The 16,993-nt window shown below is 45.0% G+C and overlaps 1 protein-coding gene across 2 annotated transcripts; it reads right to left on the bottom strand.

Moving 5' to 3' along the window:
* Nucleotides 1-4,572: 4,572 nt before the first annotated feature.
* il1rap (interleukin 1 receptor accessory protein) lies at nucleotides 4,573-13,472 on the bottom strand. Of its 2 annotated transcripts, none has more exons than XM_084466660.1 (12): nucleotides 13,222-13,472; nucleotides 11,932-12,017; nucleotides 11,224-11,416; nucleotides 11,061-11,144; nucleotides 10,318-10,555; nucleotides 9,733-9,901; nucleotides 9,464-9,535; nucleotides 8,967-9,096; nucleotides 8,724-8,872; nucleotides 8,219-8,362; nucleotides 6,079-6,222; nucleotides 4,573-5,750 (listed from the first exon to the last, which is right to left on the bottom strand). In XM_084466660.1, the coding sequence occupies exons 1-12, from the start codon at nucleotides 13,308-13,310 to the stop codon at nucleotides 5,320-5,322; spliced, it is 1,929 nt and encodes a 642-aa protein (XP_084322786.1). In that variant the 5' UTR covers nucleotides 13,311-13,472; the 3' UTR covers nucleotides 4,573-5,319. The 2 variants fall into 2 exon arrangements, with proteins under 2 accessions (XP_084322786.1, XP_084322787.1); XM_084466661.1 differs by having other exon boundaries at nucleotides 10,363-10,555.
* Nucleotides 13,473-16,993: the final 3,521 nt, after the last annotated feature.

Below are 16,993 nucleotides of genomic sequence, written 5' to 3'. Positions count from 1 at the left end.
AGGCGACTAAATCACCTATATCATGTTTAGGATGCTAAATAACATCTATCGTGTTTAGGTGACTAGATTACCTATATCATGTTTTGGTGACTAAATCACATTATCATGTTTAGGATGCTAAATCACATATATCATGTTACGGGGGACTCACATTTATCATGTTCGGTGGACTAAGTCACTCGTATTGTGTCTGTTTAGGGTGAAAAACTGGACCTTATATATCAACAGAGTTAGAACATATTTAGACAGTAAGACCTTTTATATAGAGTCTATATACAATGTCTAATGGTCTATATTATAGACAATTAGACCTTATATATAGACATAGTTAGACCTTATATAAAGACAGTTAGACCTTATATGTATAGACCATTAGACATTATATATAGACAGCGTGAGACCTTATATAAAGTCAGTTAGACCTTATATGTAGCCCATTAGACATTATATATTGACAGTTAGACCTTATATATAATCAGTTAGACCTTATATATAGTCAGTTAAACCTTATACAGAGTCTTTATATAAGGTCTAACTGTCTATAGACAGTTAGACCTTATATATAGTCAGTTAAACCTTATACAGAGTCTTTATATAAGGTCTAACTGTCAATATATAAGGTCTAACTGACTATGTATAAAGACTAACTGACTATATATAAGGTCTAGCTGTCTATAGACAGTTAGACCTTATATATAGTCAGTTAGGGGGGACAGTAGGAGGTCAAGTGTACTGTGAAACTGGAAAGCTTCCTGTGTGGAGGCGGGGGGTCCAGCAGGGGCACAGGTGTGTGGAACAGGAGCTCCACACGCCTCCAGATAGATTCAACCACCCTTACATGAACAATGAACAGAACATTCCAGCCTCTATTCTTCTTCTCGTTCTAAGCTCCTCAGAACTATTGTTTTTTTGTTGTTGTTGTTTTTTAAATGTATTTATTGAGTTTTCCATTTTTTTTTTTACAAAAGAACACCAAATAAAATCAGACTTAATAATAAAATAAAATAAAATAAAATATAGTAAAAGTAAAATATACATATACATAATACATACCGACACATAGTACATAATAAGAAAAAGTATGTAAATGTACGCATACACACACACATATAAATGCGTAGATTAATAAGTAAGAAAAAGAAAGGAAAAAAAAAAAAAGAAAGGAAAAGGTACATTACAATGCGTTCCCTATTATCCTCCGCGGGTACTACATGACCTCTAAAGCAGAGGCTGTACTTATCCCTCCTTAGAACTATTGTTTTACTCCTGCTCTTGCGTCTCTCTCCCACTCTCTCTCTTCTCTCTCCCTCCCTCTATTCTCCCCCTCTCTCTCCCTCCCTGTCTCTTACTCCTTCCCTGTCTCTCTCTTCTCTCTCCCTGCCTACTCTCTCTCCCTCACTCTACTCTCTCTCCTTCTCTCCCTCTTCTCTCTCTCTCTTCTCTCTCCCTCACTCTCTCTCTCTTTTCTCTCTCCCTCACTCTACTCTCGCTCTAATATATCTCTCTCTCCCTCCCTTGCTTTACTCTCTCTCCCTCTTAACTCTCTCTCTCCCTCTCTTGTGATGGGATATACTGAATGGCTTTCCAAAGAGGAGGTTTTTGCATTGGCGTATATATAATCATAATCATATATATATATATATATATATATATATATATATATATATATATAATAATGTTATTATCTCTGATGGATCTCTATAATAATGAACAGTTTTTACTGTATCATGTGTATGTTTGTAACAGTATCTTATTTGCACAAATGGGCTGAGCACCCATCTGAGGACACTTTAATACGATACAATTAATCTATCAATAAAAACTATGGATAGATAGAGTATTGATGGTGACAGGAGGTCCCACTCTACCTGTTTAACCCAGCTCAACCTGCTAGTGGAAGTCCTAGGAGTTAAACCTGCTAGTAGGTAAACACTGCCTCCTAGTGGCAGTCGTGGAGTTACTCCTGCTACTAGTTTAACACTGGCCCCTAGTGGTGGTCCTAGGAATTACAGTTGCTGGTAGGTAAACACTGGCCCCTAGTGGCGGTCCTGGGTAACTCAGACCTTTACTTAAAAGTATTAACGGTTAAGTAAACTCCAGTTGTAACTGTTATAGAGGTTTAAGAAAAAAACCGACCCATTGCAGCAGGTGTTAGGGGCTTGGTCAAATAATGTTTTGTGGAGTAGCTTACAGCTGTAGATAATGTTATGAGGGGTAGTTTATAGCTCTAGGTTTATAGCTCTCTTACGTGAGGTAGTTTACAGCTGTAGATAATGTTATGTGGGTAGTTAACAGCTGTAGCAAATGTATCAGACCGGTACTGTGAGTTAACCTATGGGATTGAACATTGGGATTGAACATTGTTAGAAACAAAATTTATAACAGTCGTTTGGAAGTAATTTTTTAGATATTTTAATGCAGACATACATACTTACATATCATTATTTAAATTAAGAGATTTTTAGATTCAATCAGAACCTCAGAGTGGGAAGTACATTAACCTCCTGACCTGAGGGCTGGTCTCCTGGACCCTGCTGGTCTGGTGACCCCGCCAGTCACAGGACCCTGCTGGTTTTATTAGCTGTTTCACAGTGATACCTTCTCACAATATCAAACCGACAATTCAGTGGGCAGCATCTGTCTGCCGTTATGTGTCCTAGGATCCTGATTGGTTGACGCTGGTTGGGAGGCGGAGTCTGCGTCTCGAGGGGGTTCCCCTTCACATGTGGGGGGGTCTAAGCTGGGAACCAGACTGGACTTGCAGGCGGGCTCAGGATGCTCAGCCTCCAAAGGGGGCTCCGCCCCTGTGGGAGCCTGCCTCTGACCAGTTACTCCAACGCACGCCGGGCCCCCGGCGCCCAGCACACCCTCGCCGCTGGGGGGAGCCTCTCGGCAGCTCTGATTGGCTGAAAGTGGTCCGGGTTTGGACTTGTGATTGGTTGTTCTGGCCATGTGGGTGTGGCCGGTGTGCTGGGCTCGCTGTCGAACCAGCGCGGCCAGGTCTGAGTGAGAGGAAGTGCTGTCCACCATTCTGCGGCCCAGTGCCAGAGGCCTCACCGGCATCGCCAGCCTCAGACGCTTCCAGAACCTAGAGCCAGCTGGTTCTGAGCGGGCGCCGCGCCATACCAGGGTGCTGGCCGCGACCCGCCGGAGCTCAGCAGCCTCGGGGCAGCTGGTTCTGCTGGGAGGGTTTCGCAGGACCGCGATGATGGAGGCCTGCCTGGTCTGCTGGAGCGCCTGCTGAAGGGTCTGGAGGTGGTGCTGCTGGTCCAGCTGAAGGGCTTGGAGGTGGTGCTGTTGGAGGATGTGGAGGTGGTTCTGCTGAAGACCCAGGTGGTAGTTCTGCTGAAAGCTCTGGAGGTGGTTCTGCTGGAGGATGTGGAGGTGGTTCTGCTGGAGGATGTGGAGGTGGTTCTGCTGAAGACCCTGGTGGTAGTTCTGAAGAAGACTCTGGTCATGGTTCGGCTGGAGGCTCTGGTGGATGTGGAGGGGGTTCTGCTGAAGGGTCTGGTGGTGGTTCTGCTGAAGGCTCTGGTGGTGGTACTGCTGGTGGATGTGGAGGTGGTTCTGTTGAAGGCTCTGGAGGTGGTTCTGCTGGTGGATGTGGAGGGGGTGCTGCTGGATTGGCTGGAGGGTCTGGGGGTTCTGGTGGAGGAACAGGGCCAGCCGGGCTTCCAGCAGGCTGAAGCTCTTGTCCTTCAGGTATTGAGGACTGAGGACTAGCAGGAGGCGCCGGCTACGCTGCATCGAGTGCAGGATCGCTTCCGACACGTCTAGAGGAAACAGAACACATACTAACTACATACTAACTAACTACATATTACACAAACATCCTTCTTACTACATATTACATACTACCAACATACTCGCTACATATTACATACAAACATCATTCTTACTACATACTTCAAGTTACTACATACATACTACCAACATACTCACTACATATGAAATACTAATAACATTCTTACTACATGATACTACATACTAACAACATATTAACAAAATACTACATACTAGCCCCTTACAACATACTAACAACATAATTGTAGGAGCCGCGTTTAAGTTTTTTATGTTTTCAATGACTCCCTAATTTCTCCTTCTTTCCCGCCTGTTGTGAGTGCTCATCTGCTGCAGGTGGTGATGGTGCACCCTTTAAATAGGTTACGGAAGCGCATGACGGGGAGAAGGCAGACAAGCAAATACAGTCATTGACCGTTCTGTTCGTGAACTGTGAACACCTTGATTTAGATTTAGATACTTGCATTGCATCCTTATTTTGTAACATTTTTATTTACGGCCAAATGACGGCCTTGGACAGTCAAACTCTCACTCTTTTTTGGACACAAACGACACGTCAGACAATGCCATCACCTGCTTTCTCCATGTGGCAAGTTGGTAGGAAATTTGAATAGGGGTTATAGTAAAAACCCCCAAAGTTTTGTTTTTTTTCGCCACTCCATACTACTACTATACTAACAACATGCTTACATTATGTTGTATGAGAAGCAGAAAGAAATGAATACAGCAGGGTATAGCAAAATAAAATGTATTTGGAAGAATGCACAACAAACATAAATGACAACGAAAATAGAATTTGGAGCAAACATATATTAAAAAATAGCATGATAATATAACACAATTCTCTTAGTCAGAACCTTTCGAATAAATGATGTATGTTTCAAGACGAAAGCCTCAGATAGCAGCGGTGGGTTTTGGTCATTTATCTCATTTATCTTATTTCTGTGGTTTGGTCCTGTTACTGCACTGAGGCGCTACCATCCAGTACTGGGTACGGGTACTAGGTTCTAACTGGTACTGGGTACTAACCCTGGGGTAACTCTCCTGCCGCTGTACCACATGTGTCAAAGAGCGTCTCACTCTGGATGAGGTGAATGTGTTGACCACCTTCAGTTTTAAACATGCTTGTTGTATAAAAATATTTATCAAAATGAACGGCTTGGCTCACAGAGAAGCCAACTTTTCTTCTACGTAAACTCCATACAAATATATTTACTTTAAACGGAAGTCATCGCACCATCGTGATGGAGTCCACTATTCAAGTGGTGAGGCATTTGCTACTTGACGTGTTTAGAACTAGAACACTCAGCTTATTGCTCAGCTCAATATTCAGCTCAATACTGGTCTCAATACTCGGCTCAATACTCAGCTTAATACTCAATACTCATCTCAATACTCAGCTCAATGTTCAGTTTAAGGGAGGTGTGATGGCACATGACAAGTTGAATGTGGTGACGTCATGTTGAGGGCGCTCCAGCTGTGAAGGGGGGTGAATGTGATGAGGGCATGTTGCGGGCGCTACAGCGTTCCTCCACTGTACTGAACCCTGGGAACGGCCATCCCCCCGGGGCTGAGCAGGCCGGTCTGGGAGCTGGTGCTCGTCTGGCTCTGATAGGTCCGGGCGGTCTCCAGCTCTCTTCCCTTCTGCAGGGGAAGCTCAAGGCGCAGACGCTTCCAGAAGCTGGAGGTGAGCTCCTTGGACTTGTCTCCCTTCCAGCGCAGCAGCGCCAGCACCACCCGCGCACGCCGCAGCTCCCCCACCCAGGCCTGCCCCTTCAGGGGCCGGTACTGCACCAGGATGACCCGCAGGTGTCCGCCCAGCGCCATGTGGTCTAGTCCGGCCTTGAGCTCCAGCAGGGCCTGGGTCCCTCGCGAGGCGAAGCCCGGGCTCAGCACCACTAGCAGGCGACGACTGCGACCCACAAAACTCAGCGTCTCATCGGTGATGGCTGGGGGGAGAGGCATGAAGGGATGGATGGATATAATGGATGGATGAACGAATAAACGGATGGATGGATGACGGGATATAATGGATGGATAAACTGATTGAAGGATATTATGGAGGGATGGCTAAACTAAAAGGATGGATGGATAACCTGATGGACGGATATGATGGATGGATGGATGGATGGATATACTAATGAATGAGATGTGTTTTCTAATTTCAGTTTCTCTGCGATAGTGCCACTATTAGCAGCAGTAGTATAACTAGCCCTACTAGTACTAGTCATACTACTAGCACTACTAGTACTAGTTGTGGTAATCAGCAGTACTTACTCCCGCCTGGCAGGCTGTCGCGGTCGAAGATGCAGACCGAGTAGCCCAGGTGATTCTCCAAGACGTCGCGCAGCGTGCTCACAGCAAACTGCTCCTCCTCGCCGTCACGCACATACGAGATGTACACGTCAAACTCCTTCTCATCTACACACATGCACACACAAACAGACACAGATGTACACACACGCGCGTGCACATACACACATGCCCGCAAACGCCACAATATTGACACACCACACACACACACACACACACACACACACACACACACACACACACACACACACACATACATTTAATTTAAGAAATGATGTACACTGTGTGCTATTGTTTCTACTGGGAGCTGCCCAGTACAACCACAGTCTGCTACTGGTTCTACTGGGAGCTGCCAAGTATATGGAAGCAAATCACTGCCATAATGTTTAGAATTCTGCTATTGAAATTTGGATATCGAAATGTAAACACAAAGGAATTCATAACATTGGAATCCTATATTTGAAAATAAGGTCCTATGAATAATTATTTGTATTCACCTCTTCGAAATTCAAACAGGGCATTTCAAGTTGAACCATTTCAAAAACAGGATTTCAAATAGAAAATTGTCAATGTTGTCACGATAATAGGGTCAGCTTTAGAGTACTTATGATTAGGGTCAGTACTGATATTACACAGAGGGGGCAGTGTTTAGGTGCTCATTAGCACTAAATAGCAACAGCTGAGGCTGCAGGTGAGTCTCAGGTTGTGCGACGAGTTAAGAGTCTCCAGTGAAGGTTCTGCAGGTGAGACTCAAACCTAACCTAAGGAGTGATCAAACCTAACCCGAGGGACACACATTGCTCTTGGCGACACCTCTATGGGAGAACCTTTTGATTGTAAATCTTTTATGTTTGCTTTAGCTTTCTGCTAAATCTTAAATCTACAATGCTTCTATTTTCTATTTCATTAACTTTGCCTTTATTTTCTCACTTTCTAAAATGCATTTTTTTTTAACTTTGCCTTTCTAAAATGTTTTTTTTAAACTTTGCCTTTATTTTCTATCTAGTTTACTTTTTACTTATCTATTATTTTTCTTTTATTGTATGACAATGTTTATATGTGAAGCACTTTGAGTCTGCCTTGTGTATGAAAAGTGCTACATAAACAAAGTTGCCTTGCCTTGCCTTGCCTAAATACACGGTGGTACTGAACGACTGGAATCAAGGCGCGGGTTGGTCAACTGGACTGACGCTTCACCCCACTCTGCCGATGCAGAGTGTCAATGAGAGAGAGCTGGTGGCGTACGGTGGCTGTGGACCTGTGGTGAGTACCTCTCACCTCACCCCCTAGATAGGTAAGATTTCCCTCACTCAGGGAAAGCTTAGGAACATACTGTACTTCAAGTTCATCCCACCACGTAGGGACAGACTTTAGGTTACGGGCTGACTACCCAGAGGAATAACGAGCGCAGTAGGTCTGGGGCATAACCATGTTCACTAATTATTGTGCATAGGAATGCACAATCTTGATCCCACAATCCCTTTCCCGTTATTCTTCTTCCGATCAAACTTGTGCAATTAATGTGGCCAAAACTACCGAACCAATCGATTCCATTCAACATCTGTCGCAAAGGTCCACGTCCATACATTTGGGCAATGACTTTTCATAAACTTTATACTTTTGAGATATTCTACTTTTAAAATACTATTTTTTACAATGGAAAGTCAATGGGAGGACGGTGGAACCGTCCGCCCATTCTCTGACACTACTTACAAACAAGTCAATTTTTTATCGTTAACCTTCTTTCAAAGGTTTAATAAATCCAGAAATCCATTTGTATCTTCAATAATCAGAAAACATAATTTCGATTACCTTTATACTTTTTTCATAATAACAGTTTAAGTTCAATGTCCGCCTCGTTTTCAGTTGGTCTCATTGATTTACACTGGGGGAAGAGCGCAAGGACATGCAGGCAGTGTTGCCAGATCGTGCAGTTTTTGCTGCTCAATTTGACTACTTTTTGACGTTCAGGCAGCGTTGCCAGATTGGGCGATTTTCCCCCCAGTTCCCCAGGTTCTAGAGAGCGCTCACTCTTTAACCATGGAACGCCTGACCTTCCAATAGGAACAGGCTGGTTAAGTCACATGTCCGGAGTCACATGTACCTGTGTAGCGCTCGTCTGTTCCAAACCAGGAGCGGTAGAGCAGCAGGAGTTCCAACCAGAACACGTGGTAGACCAGGAAGAGGACCAGCATCAGCATCAGAGTCCCCCCCAGACCACAACCCAGCTCTACCGAGGGCGAATAGGCTGCACAGGTAGAGAGACAGACAGGTAGGAACACACACAGGCACACACAGAAATACACAGGTAGACAGACACACAGGTAGAGAGACAGACAGGTAGAGAGAAACACAGGTAGACAGACATACAGGTAGACAGACACACGGGTAGAGAGACACACATGTAGAGAGACACACAGGTAGAGAGACAGACAGACAGGTAGAGAGACAGACAGACAGACAGTTAGACAGACGGACAGGTAGAGAGACGGACAGGTAGAGAGACAGACAGGTAGAGAGACACACAGGTAGACATGGAGAGTCAGACAGGGAGACTAGGTTAGCCAAGAGTGATGATGAATAGGTGTTTCCATGGAGACATGACTCACCCTCCACCTGGAGCTGGGCTCTCCTGGTGGAGAAGCCCGCATTGTTCCTGATGGAGCAATTGAACTCTGACTTCAGGTCCTGTCTCTGCACCTCCGTCACCACCAGCTCGCTCACCACCGTCTGATCCCCATAACTCACCCCCACTATCCTATTGAACACATAGCAACACAGTCTTCAGCTGGCTCTACTGGGAGCTGCCCAGTACAACAGTTCTGCTACTGGTTCTACCGGTAGCTACTCACCGGTTGGTCTCGGAGAAGCGGGTGTGGATCAGCGAGGCCACGGTCTTCCCGTCCACGGTCCACCAGATGGCCCGGGGACTTTTCTCAAGAAAGGGGAAGCTCGCCATGCACTCCAGCCTGGCCTCCCGCCCTGGCCCACACAACCATACATAAAGCCTCACCTCAAGCCCACACAACCATACATAAAGCCTCACCTCCACCCCATAACCATACAGCCTTACCTCCACCAAGCAAAAAAACTAGTTCTGTACTGCTGGTATGGTACTATTGGTCTAGTATGACGCGATGGTGCTACTTGATGATACTTTGACTAAAATGTACTTATATGACTGGTCTAGTAGGACTGGTCTATTCCAATCCTACTACCTTAGTACTTCAGCCTCTAATGTAATCAATACCTTAACAATGGTGATGGATGCTCTATCACCATGACAATGAAGCCCTCTACTGTGCCCCGGTACCCCGGTGCTGATGCTGTGATTTCCATGGTTACTCACCCAGTCTGACGGTGTACTTGCGGTGTTCGTTTGGGATCTGAATGACCGGCACCTTAGAATGAAAACTGGAGGCTGAAGACAATAAAACATGTTGGTAGTAGTACTGGTAGCACAAGTATAACTAGCTGTAGTGCTGTAGAACTACTAGCAGTACAGGTTGTATTAGTAGTTTGTACTAGTATAATACCAGTACTATCAGTAGTAATAATATTACTAGTAGTCATGGTTGGATAGGATGATAAGGAGTGCTGTGGTGGTTCTTGTCTTACAGACAGCAGAGACATTGAGGGCCCTGGTGAAGGTGAGGTTGAGGTTTTTGCGGGCGTAGCGAACCCGGCAGTAGTATAGGCCCTCGAACATCTGATACATTTGGTGCACCCTCAGGTTGTCCCCCTTCGTCTCCCGTTCGTGGTCCCAGAATGGGTACTGTTGGCAGTTCTGCGGGTCAGGAAACACATGGAGCAGGTCTCAGCATCAAACCACCAAACTGCTCCACTGATCCATGCTACCAGGTGGTGGAGGAACTATTCATGTCCAACCGAGAGGTCTGACACGATACCAGGTGACGGAGGCACTGTTTCATCCCAACATCAGGTCTGACACGATACCAGGTGACGTGCAACCAGGTGACCTAGGGGTCGGAGTCCTGCTTTGCACAGACCAAATGGACGCTTTGAGACCAAATGGACCCACTGGAGTGTGTGCAGTGTACTGAGCACACATCACAGTGACTAGAGTGTGTAACAGCTCACATCACAGGGACTACAGTGTTTAACAGCTCACATCACAGGGACTAAAGTGTGTAACAGCTCACATCACAGGGACTAGAGTGTACAACCGCTCACACAGCTCACAGTTTGGTTCTTTGATGAGGTTTGCTGGGTTCTTGAGGGTCTTACATAGTACCAGGTGACCGAGGGGGCACTGTCGGCCATCTTGGCGGCGTGCTGGAGGCCCGGGCAACTCAGGGACGTCCCCTCCTGGACCGGGATGTACACATCACTGGGCCCCATGGCAACCAGAGGCGGACATTCAGTCCCATTCGACACCACCTCTAGAGACATGGATATCTTTGTGCAGGATGTCCTGTTCCTGTAGCAGATATGGGTTAGACAGTACAGAGACAGGTCATTAAGGAGCAGGTAGGGGTTAGACAGTACAGAGACAGGTCATTAAGGAGCAGGTAGGGATTGGAAGGTACAGAGACAGGTCATTAAAGCAAGTAGGGGTTAGAAACTACAGAGACATGTCAGTAAGGAGCAGGTAGGGGTTAGACAGTAAAGAGACAGGTCATTAAATCAGGTAGGGGTTAGACACTACAGAGACAGGTCAGTAAGGAGCAGATAGGAGTTAGACAGTATTAGTAGTACTATAGGTGTACCAGTAGTATACGTACTGTAACGTACAGATGTACTGTAGTATTAGTACTAGTAATACTGTAGTAGTACCAGTAGTATACGTACCCTAACATATAGATGCACTGTAGTATTACTAATAGCAGTACTGTAGTAGTACCAGTAGTATACGTACCCTAACATATAGATGCACTGTAGTATTAGTACTGGCAGTACTGTAGTAGTACCAGTAGTATACGTACCGTAACGTGCAGATGTACTGTCCCGTGTCGTATTCGTTGGCTGGTTGAAACCACAGTCTTTCTCTATCCTTACTCACCCTCTGGCTACACAACAGACGCACAATAAATACACAACTACACACATATTACACAACATAAACAACACACATGTTTGAAAGTGTACCTGTATTTGATTGGCTGCTCCAGGTCCTGTTCAGGTGGAAGGTGGTACCAGAAGAGGGAGAGACCACTGCTGTGGGCGGAGCTATAATTGTAGAGAGTCGGGTGGGAAAAAAGTGGACAGAACAACCAACCAGCTTCTCCGTTTATAACACGCTCAGCCGCCACGCTCCGTCCCCAGTCATGACACAGGAGCTCTGATTGGAGGAGAGATAAGATGGGAGGAGAGGAGAGGAGAGAAGTGACTATAACATTAACAATGTCTAACCCTACCTGAACCCTTCCACACATCTCTAACCTAACGCCTTAAATTTCAGTGTGTGTGTGGGTGTGTTAGTGTGTGTGATGGGTATCTAAGGGGATTTTTGCGTTGTATGAGAACAAGGTGATAAGAGTTTGCAGGAAAAACTAATTATGTGACAGATCTGTTGATGCGTCACTTCTGGCTTCCTGTGGAACATTGATCAGGCTGATGTTGGGTAAAGAGACTAAAACCCACGCACACATTTAAACCGTCTAACCTCTCTCACCCAATACCTAAACTAACCATCTCTCACTTAATACCTAAATTAACCCTCTCTCACCTAATTCCTAAACGTATCATCTCCACACAACATATCTCATTAGGACCTTCACAGTGTAACTGTGGTTGCTAGTGACAATAGCCCCAAATTTCACCAATCACAGCCCATCTGTAAGAACTGTCGCAAACCTGATTGGTCGCCGGATGTAGTGATAGCAGAAGAGTCTTCGCCCACCGTGGCCGAGAGACACAAGAAGAAAATGATGAACACTGCCCTAGAGAGAGAGACACACACATACAAAGAAAGTGATGAACACTGCCATAGAGAGAGAGAGAGGCAGAGAGAGAGAGTGAGAGCCAGAGAGAGAGAGAGAGAGAGAGACATAGAGAGGCAGAGAGAGAGAGAGAGAGAGGCAGAGAGAGAGAGAGAGAGAGAGGCAGAGAGAGAGAGAGAGAGAGAGAGGCAGAGAGAGAGAGAGAGAGAGACATAGAGAGGCAGAGAGAGAGAGAGAGAGAGAGAGATAGAGAGGCAGAGAGAGAGAGAGAGAGAGAGAGACAGAGAGGCAGAGCGAGAGAGAGAGAGAGAGAGAGAGAGAGACAGAGAGACAGAGAGGCAGAGCGAGAGAGAGAGAGAGAGAGGCAGAGAGAGAGAGAGAGCGCATGCTCTAGAGATAGGTTCAGGTTTTGATTAAAAAAGTAAAACAACATCCTGTTGGGTGACTGGCTCTTATCAGCAATTACATATATGGATATAGATACATAGGTAGAACAGGGACAGAGAGGTACTACACTGACAGGAAGCTATGTGTGGTGTGACAGTGGGGGTGGGTGGAGGTATTCTAATGATCGAGCAGAATGTTGGCCAATGTGAAGTATTGATTCCACATATTCAATCTGTACTGAATTGATCCGTACTGAGGTTAGGAGGAGCCCTCAGATCACTAGAAGAGGAAGAAAATGGGGAGGGTCTTCATTGAAGCTTTCTGCTGAGCAGGATGGGTGTCATACCGCCCATTAGGGGAGGGGCCTAATTTAGATACGGTGAATACGTGAATAAATAACACTTTTACAGTTGTAGATACGATTAACATTTTCATAAATACTACTTTCACGGTTCTAGATACGGTCAATACGTTATTACACACCACTTCCACGGTTCTAGATAGGCTACTGCGAAGACGTTAATAAATACTGCTATTACAGTTCTTGATACGGAGATTACATTAATAAGTAGCCTACCGCTATCACAGTCCTAGATACGGTGAAAACATTCATAAAACCGCTATTACAGTTCTTGATTCGGTGAATAACGTTACATTAATAAATACCTCGAACACAGTATTGACACCGTTATACCTTTCTAGTAAGCCCGTTTTAAAGATCAGATGTTGGTACCGGTTCTGGGTGAAGGCTGTTCCGCTGGGAGGTCCAACATACTATGAACCTTATGAACCGGCAGCGGGTTCTAGTCACACTCACATGCTGTAGGGCCCGGTACCGCTTCGCTCCAGGACCGGTCTGCTTCCAGAGGTCGGCTCCTGAGGAGCCTGGATTTGGGCCAACTTCATAAGCTCAGGACACGCATCTGGTCCCGTGTTCTCCCCGAGTACTTGGGTCTACACGCCGCGCCTGGCCCGGGACGGTAGTCGCTGTGAAGGTAGTTGGGTTTGTGTTTACATGCGTCACTTGTTCGGTCTGGGAAACCGAGTCAAGGCGGAAGGAGATCGAGATTGGTGTATCTCTGCAGAGTTTTATATTTATAGGAAGTTATCGTCTTGGATTCCGGTCGAGGCTCCGCCCCCTGCCACTGCACATCTCGCACATCTGCGTGTGTGTACGTGTGTGTGTGTGTGTGTGTGTGTGTGTGTGTGTGTGTGTGTGTGTGTGTGTGTGTGTGTGTGTGTGTGTGTGTGTGTGTGTGTGTGTGTGTGTGTGTGTGTGTGTGTGTGTGTGTGTGTGTGTGTGTGGTGTGTTAATATGGTGGCGTTTCGCTACAAGATGACTTGTTAATAAACAACTGTAACAAAACAATACACGTACGCATACAGATAGAGGGATAGATACTTTTTCATCCCCAAAGGAGAATGTATATTATACTATATGTGGCGATTTCTCTAAGACTGCAAGGGAAGCTCATTAGCTTCCCCTAAAATTTAAAAAATGAAATGGTCAAATATATACTGATGTGCAGTGACGGACTGGGCCTCTGGCATTCTGGCAAATACCAGAGGGGCCAAACGGGTAAGTTCGCCACTGGGTGGGAGCAAATACCAGGGCCGTTTTTTGATCCCAGTCCGTCACTGCTGTTGTGTTAACATTTCATTGACTAAAAATGCGTTAGAACGCGTCCATCTCGAAGACGAGTTCGTTCAGAATCAGCTGCTTAACGCAGGTCGACTGACTCGATGTCCTTCTCATCCCGTAACGTCACAGTGCATTTGCCTGTTGAAGCTCAGCGTCCATCCACTTCAATGGGGCTGCATAGAACAGCTTTTTTTAGTGCGTCGAAAGTCGACAGTCATTGGATAATGCTGCGATTATGTCCCTCCCACGGACGCTCAGCGTCTCTGGGGGTGAAAGGAGGCCTGGACGCTGGGCTTCTGCGTGATGATTGGAGGGTCTGCGAAAGACTGAGTTGCCGTTTGATTGACAGCGATTTTGAACTATAAAAAGTCGCCGAGCTGTCTTCATTCCTCAGTCCCATCGCGGATTTTGCAAGTTAGTCAAATGACGATCTGCAATCAAACGACGACCTATATAACTTATTTGGAAATTGCAAATTTTCATCGTACATTTCATACACTTATTCACACAATTCATTGCTTCAGTTTAACATAATTCGCACATTTCCTTGTTCAAGTTTAATATCGTTTTGGTAGTTGGCCATCACTTTGATTCAGGGAGCCTGAGGTCTGAACTTCAAGTCCTATATATACATAAATTGACAATTTTTATGATGTAGGCCAAAAATGAGCTTCCCCTCTTTGAAAGACCAGCAGCCGCCACTGCTATATATAAATGAATAAATATAAGGAATCAACTGTAATGAGTTATTGATCCCTCGATCGAAGTTCCCTATGAGGTTCCGTTACATCTAAAAAAAAATGTAAAAATGAATCAAAAATGTATTATAGCTTATAATACAATATTACAATTAAGAAATTTGAAAATAAAAAATAAATTCAGAAATAACTTTAACCATCATGAGGGGGGATAAATATAATATAACTCATAATATTATTGAACTTATAATCTAACTGCGATATCTCCTGGATAAATAACATTAATATTATTATATAACTAATAATATAATAGATACGTGATGAAATAGGAAATAATGCGTAACTCTCCCTCTCATTTGTTGTGTATAATGTATAATATTCTAGACCCAGAGATACAATAATGTATAATATAATGTAAATATAATAAAGTTTAATATAATATATAATTTAGAATATACTATGTATAATATTGTAGACAGACCTAATAATAATGTTTGATATCATACATAATGTATCATAAATGACATATATACTATTGTGGACCATATAATAATGGCTGATATAAATAATATATTATATCCTAGACCTAGAGATAAACCTTTAAGACACACCTTCAGGATATGATCAGAGAGGAATGGGCAGTGCTCGTTGGTTTCATTTGTTGTTTATTTTCTTTGTCTTCCTGCTGCAGTTATGAAATGATTTCTCAGAAGCAACAAAAATACCACACGCGTCGCCTGATTATGACATCATCACATGGTTGGGGCGGCAGTGCTTCATGGGGTGAGGGAGGGGAGTGGCATAAGACCTCGAAACATTCTAATTGTATTGCGCTCTGCTCCTATTGGCTACTGCAGAATGAGGCCTCAGACCCCCTGGGGAGAAAGTAAAGTGAATATCAGGTTCCTTCCATCCCTCCCCCTCATACGGTTCCTATTGGAAGACGATCTCAGAGGCAGTAAGACCTGGCTTTTGATTGGTTCATTCATTCGTAACTTGGTGACCAATGAAATTAAAACACACCAACTAGGGACTGATAGTCACCCTCCATGACCTCTGACCTCTCCAGCCTGATGTCTCAGATAGACCCCAGGATGGACGGCCCTGTCGCCACGACTACTTCCTGTTGTGTGGTTGTAGCAAGGGACCACACTTACTCTCTGGGTCTCCGGCCCCTGAGGGCTGGTTATACCTACTGTCCACTACAGACCATGAGAATCTAAAGGTCTAAAACAAGGTCTAGCTCTAAAGGTCTAGCATGGTTTAGGTCTAGAGGTCTAAAGCTTGATCTAGGTCTATTGCGGTCAACACATGATGAGCATCCAAGTTGGGCCTTTACAATCGAGCCAGCCAGAAGTCCGGCACTCAGCACCTTGGACTCATAAAGCATTCATTAGCATTGAGATTCTATATGTTTTAGAACATCAAATGAAGCAGTCCTCTGATTGGACGCTCTTCAGAGTCAAGCTGTTCAGAGTTTAAATAGTTTAAACTTTGAGCGGAGCATCAAAGTGGAGAATCCAAGCTCGCCTCTTTGATTAGGGCAGTGTCAATGCTAGGTTGGGCTAGCTCAACCGGCCATGCTGACAACTCTGAAAGCTCTTCATGCGTAGGCGCCTCAAAGTCCAACATTTTTGTCTCAGTCTAAAGCTAGATCTATGTCTAAAGCTGGGTCTAAGTCTGAAGCTGGGTCTATGTCTAAAGCTTGGTCTAGCTGTGAAGCTGGGTCTGTCTGACGATGGGTCTGTCTGAAGATGGGTCTAGCTATAAAGCTGGGTCTATGTCTGAAGCTGGGTCTGTCTGAAAATGGGTTGAGCTGTGATGCTGGGTCTAGGTCTAAAGCTGGGTCTAGCTGGCCTAGCTCTAAAGCTGGGTCTAGCTGGTCAAGGTCTCAAGCAGGGTCTAGGTCTATAGGCGTCAAGGTCTAGCTTTGTCTAGGTCTAGTTGGGTCTGGGTCTCAAGGTCTAGTTTGGTCTAGGTCGACAGGTTTAAAGGTCTCTCTTGGTCTAGGTCCTCATGTTTAAAGCCTAGCGTGGTCTGCAGGTGTTTTAAGGTGTCGACCCTGGTCTAGAAGGGTGACTACTCATCATCTACTACTACTCATACTCATACTCAAACTCGTACTTATCCCCCCCCCCCCCCATTCACGTATATAGGCAGTGTCTGCTAACCCCCCCCCTTTTATCTGGGAACCCCGACCCCTAACCCCAATGAGAGATGATGGTGAGGGTCTATTAGTATACATATTG

The sequence above is a fragment of the Micromesistius poutassou genome (assembly GCF_964030765.1).
Source record: "Micromesistius poutassou genome assembly, chromosome: 4".
Lineage (NCBI taxonomy): Eukaryota > Metazoa > Chordata > Actinopteri > Gadiformes > Gadidae > Micromesistius > Micromesistius poutassou.
This window is presented reverse-complemented; position numbering and strand designations above follow the sequence as displayed.